The 3,787-nt window shown below is 50.9% G+C and overlaps 1 protein-coding gene across 3 annotated transcripts in view; it reads right to left on the bottom strand.

The window, feature by feature from the left end:
* Window positions 1-3,787, bottom strand: part of LOC119323503 (ankyrin-1-like) — a 51,158-nt gene that overhangs the window by 5,037 nt on the left and 42,334 nt on the right. For all 3 annotated transcript variants that reach the window (XM_037597182.1, XM_037597191.1, XM_037597185.1), the window contains one exon: window positions 1,437-1,969. In XM_037597182.1, the coding sequence (XP_037453079.1) occupies window positions 1,437-1,969 (533 nt within the window). The remainder of the gene's footprint in view (window positions 1-1,436; window positions 1,970-3,787) is intronic.

Below are 3,787 nucleotides of genomic sequence, written 5' to 3'. Positions count from 1 at the left end.
CACACACACACACCACACACACACACACACACACGCGCCATGATGGTCTCTGGGAGCTTGACTAGATTCGTCTTCCCTCTGATGCCACCGCCAACAGTCTTGCGGCCCATATTGCCGCATCTGCTAGCTCTTTTCAGCAGTGGCATCATCGTCTTGGCCATTTATGTGGTTCTTGTCTCTCGTCTTTAGTTCACTGTGGTGTTTCGGGGCTTGTCTCTGGTAGCGCCACGTGACCACAATAATGGGAGAGGCCCCAGCAATGAGCCTAGCACCAATTGGCGTAGGAGGGGTTGTGACCTGAAGCATAGCTCGAAGGCGTTCCAAGCAAACAGCCTGTGACTCCCGCAACATTATACAATGTCGAATTGAGGGGAGGCGTGACTCATCGACAGGTGGACAAAAGTCACGGCAGCACCGGTTACCCCCACAAGTGTGCAGCGAACAGATAACAGGGATGGCCTCCTATTCTCGACGGCAGGCGGCTCAATGACACTGCCCACCATCGCCGTTGATCCTGATGGCGGCGCCACAATGCCAGGAGACACCAAGGTGGAGGAAGACATGTGAGGTCCTGGTATAGGGAGGGTGGGCTGCCAATTGGCCTATTATTCAAAGTCGTGCTGAGCGCTCTAGATTGGCCAACCATGGTTTGAGGGTACAACATTTTGTCATTTCCTATGCTCAGGTTGTACTTTGAGGGTAGAGTGTTTTGTCATTCCCGACGCATCCAAGACGCAGATCCGACCATGGTTGGTCCAACAACCTGAGCAGAGGAAATGACAAAACGCTCTACCCTCAAAGTACAAATATTTTGAGAATTACTTTGAAAAGCACATGATAGTTATTGAAAAAATCTCAAAATACATGTACCATGGGGATAGAGTGTATTGCACATGCATGAAAATTTTCAACTTTAATATGATTACTTATAAAAATACAAGACGACTGAATAGTATCAAGACTAACTTTTACTGTTTATACTATTCATAGTTGATTTATCCTTTTTTTTATCTCACAAATTATATCAGATCTTTAGAAATTTGCACGGATGTACACAACACTCTTCCCTAATGCATTTATTTTATTTTATTCTTACTTCTGCAAATGCTTTTCGAATGATATTTTCGTTTTTTTTAAAAGATGTCCAATTTCACATGATATATACCCATGTACTTTGTATGCAAATTAGACATTCAGCTTTTCATTTCGCTACTTCACATGATGCTTCAGTAAACCTTACTTCATATTTTGAAGTGGTCGAAATGTGAGCCATCTATTGTTCATTACAACCTAATTTTACAGAACATGTAACACAGACACTATTTTGTACTGTATAACCTGCAGTTATTTACCTCATCGAAGTTCATCTAAAAAAACTCATGTTGTACAAGAAAGGGTATTTTGTACAGTAAAAAAATAGCTGTTGCGGAATTTACCTCATCGACGTTCATCTCAAATATTCCTGCTCTACAAGAAAGGGCAAACGCTGTATCTTCATCTTGGTTAAGCAGCCACGGTTTGACTCTCCGATCATTGAGTAGTAACATTGTTGATTGTCTATTCAGGAGCTTGGCGGCATGATGCAGCGGTGTGTTACCGTCCCTATCCTGTTGGTTCACAATCTCCTCCGGCAGCACATACTTGAGAAGCAATTCAAGCACGTCCACCTTGTCATTTCTGGCGGCTATATGGAGGGCACTTTGCCTTGTATTATCCACCATCTCAATGGCATCAGGAAACTGCTTTAATAGCTCTTTAGCAGCCTCTGCCGAGCCATAGTAAGCAGCTGTGTGTAGAGGAGTATGCTTCTCGTCATTCTGCTTGTAGGCTAGATTGGAGTATTTGTTGAGCAAAATGGATACTATGCGTGCGTTGTTGTGCTGTGCAGCGTAGTGCAGAGCATTGTTCCCTAATAAATCTGTCAACTCCACAAGCTCCTCATACCTGTCCAACAAGATCTCCAGCGCCCCTGATGTGCAATAAGCAGAGTAGACCTTCATTATTCAACTATGCATTGAAGAATAAAAACTGTACATAGAACATTATCGATGTAGTTAAACATGTTACTCTCGCCTTCCTGTCTTTTTGTCATGCAGTCATGGGTGTGCATTGGGCATGTCAGTATGATCAATACTGCACACAATGCTCAGAAAATTAAGAGTAATTAGATGATTGCCCATACGTTGCAACAAAATATAAATATTATAGTAGCCTATGATTTAACTGCCATATTTGTTTGATTGTGTGAACAATTAGGATTTATTTGGTACACATATGTCTGTTAAGCATTTATTGACTTACCAAAGAAAACATAATTTTATTTGGTAAGTAAATAGGATGTCGGCCAGTTGAGGTGGTTTTTAGGAAAAAACGGTGGGAAAACCCCAAGATGGGAGGAAAAGAATAAAAACGAGAAAGATAGTGGAAAGATACCAAGGTTGGACGAAAGAGGAATGGACGACAGAACCTTAGGTTCTTTTAAAATAAATAGGAGAGAAGAGATAAGTGGTACTGCCCTCCCTTCTCCCTCACCGGTGATAGCCAACAAGGACCAACTCCAGATGGGTCGCAAAATCACAATGAAGCTCATACCTGTTCTGCTTCCAGGGAAAAAAACTTAGGAAACTCGACATGAGCTCTGCCTATTCATAAAACGAAAAGAGGTGCCTAGTTAACTAGGAAAACCCAGGCGAAAACCAAATGCAAAGGGCATGAAGCCCCACGGTCGACTAAGCAACGAAAACTACAGACAAAATGCACCACCAGACACGCCAACACACCAAGCAGATGTAGAAGAAAAGCATCTGCCGCATCAAAACCTCCACACTACACCCTCCACCGAGCAAGCCAGATCAGGCATGACCCACCTAGAGAGGGGTGGAAACATCTCAACAGGCTACCAAAGGAGCACGGAAGAGGCTTCGCCAGAGCATCACACCGCCATATTACAAGCATATGGAAGGCACGGGCTCTGGCGACTCCGGCTCCGCCCCGCGAGGCGACGCGCCCGCCCTGCTCCCGCCGGCGCCGCCCGCCCTCCCGGCCCCAGCCGCTGATGGCCCCGCCTCCCCCCTCCTTGCCGTCCCCTGGACCCCCGGGTAGGGTGGTCTGGGCGGATTTGGCTGAGGACGCCGACCGCGCCGCCGGCCGGCCGGTGGAGTGCCGCGACCGGGTGCCTCTGCCCGCCCGGCGCGCCCGCCGCCGTCCCGCTTTGTCGGCGGCCTTACTCCCGGGGGTGGGAGTTCGGCTGCCCGGGCGCGGACGAGGCCTCTCCGCCGGCTGCCGCGTGCTCCGCCGGGCGATGGGGGGAAAGGCCCGGCCTTGGGTCCCGGGGTTGGCCGCCGTCGCCGCCGATCCGCTGGCTGGGTGTCGCCGGGCGGGCCGATTTTGACCCCGCACGCTCGTCGTGGTGCCCCTCCGGCCGGCTCGCCTCGGCCCGGCCGGCCGCGCCGCCGCCGCCGTCGGGGATCGTCGGCTCCCCCGTGATCTCCAGGCGCTCCCCCTTCCGACCCTTCATCGCATTCTTCGGCTCCTCCAGGCTGCGCTGCTCGCCGTCTCCCCGGCGCCCTGCCTCGCCTCGCCCCCCTCTCCGGTCGTCGGCCGCCTCGCCCGCGCCGGCGGCGGCTGTGGATGCCCTAGCCGGGCGCGTGGTGCTCGTCCCTGGGCTGGGCCGCCCGATCCTACGCCTGAGGCCTGGTGTGGGCCTGCTCCCCTCCCCGGCTATCTGGCCCACCTAGGCTGTCTGGGCCGGCTGGGCCGCCCCAGCCCACTAGGGGCCCAGTGCTGG

The sequence above is a fragment of the Triticum dicoccoides genome, chromosome 1B (assembly GCF_002162155.2).
Source record: "Triticum dicoccoides isolate Atlit2015 ecotype Zavitan chromosome 1B, WEW_v2.0, whole genome shotgun sequence".
Lineage (NCBI taxonomy): Eukaryota > Viridiplantae > Streptophyta > Magnoliopsida > Poales > Poaceae > Triticum > Triticum dicoccoides.
This window is presented reverse-complemented; position numbering and strand designations above follow the sequence as displayed.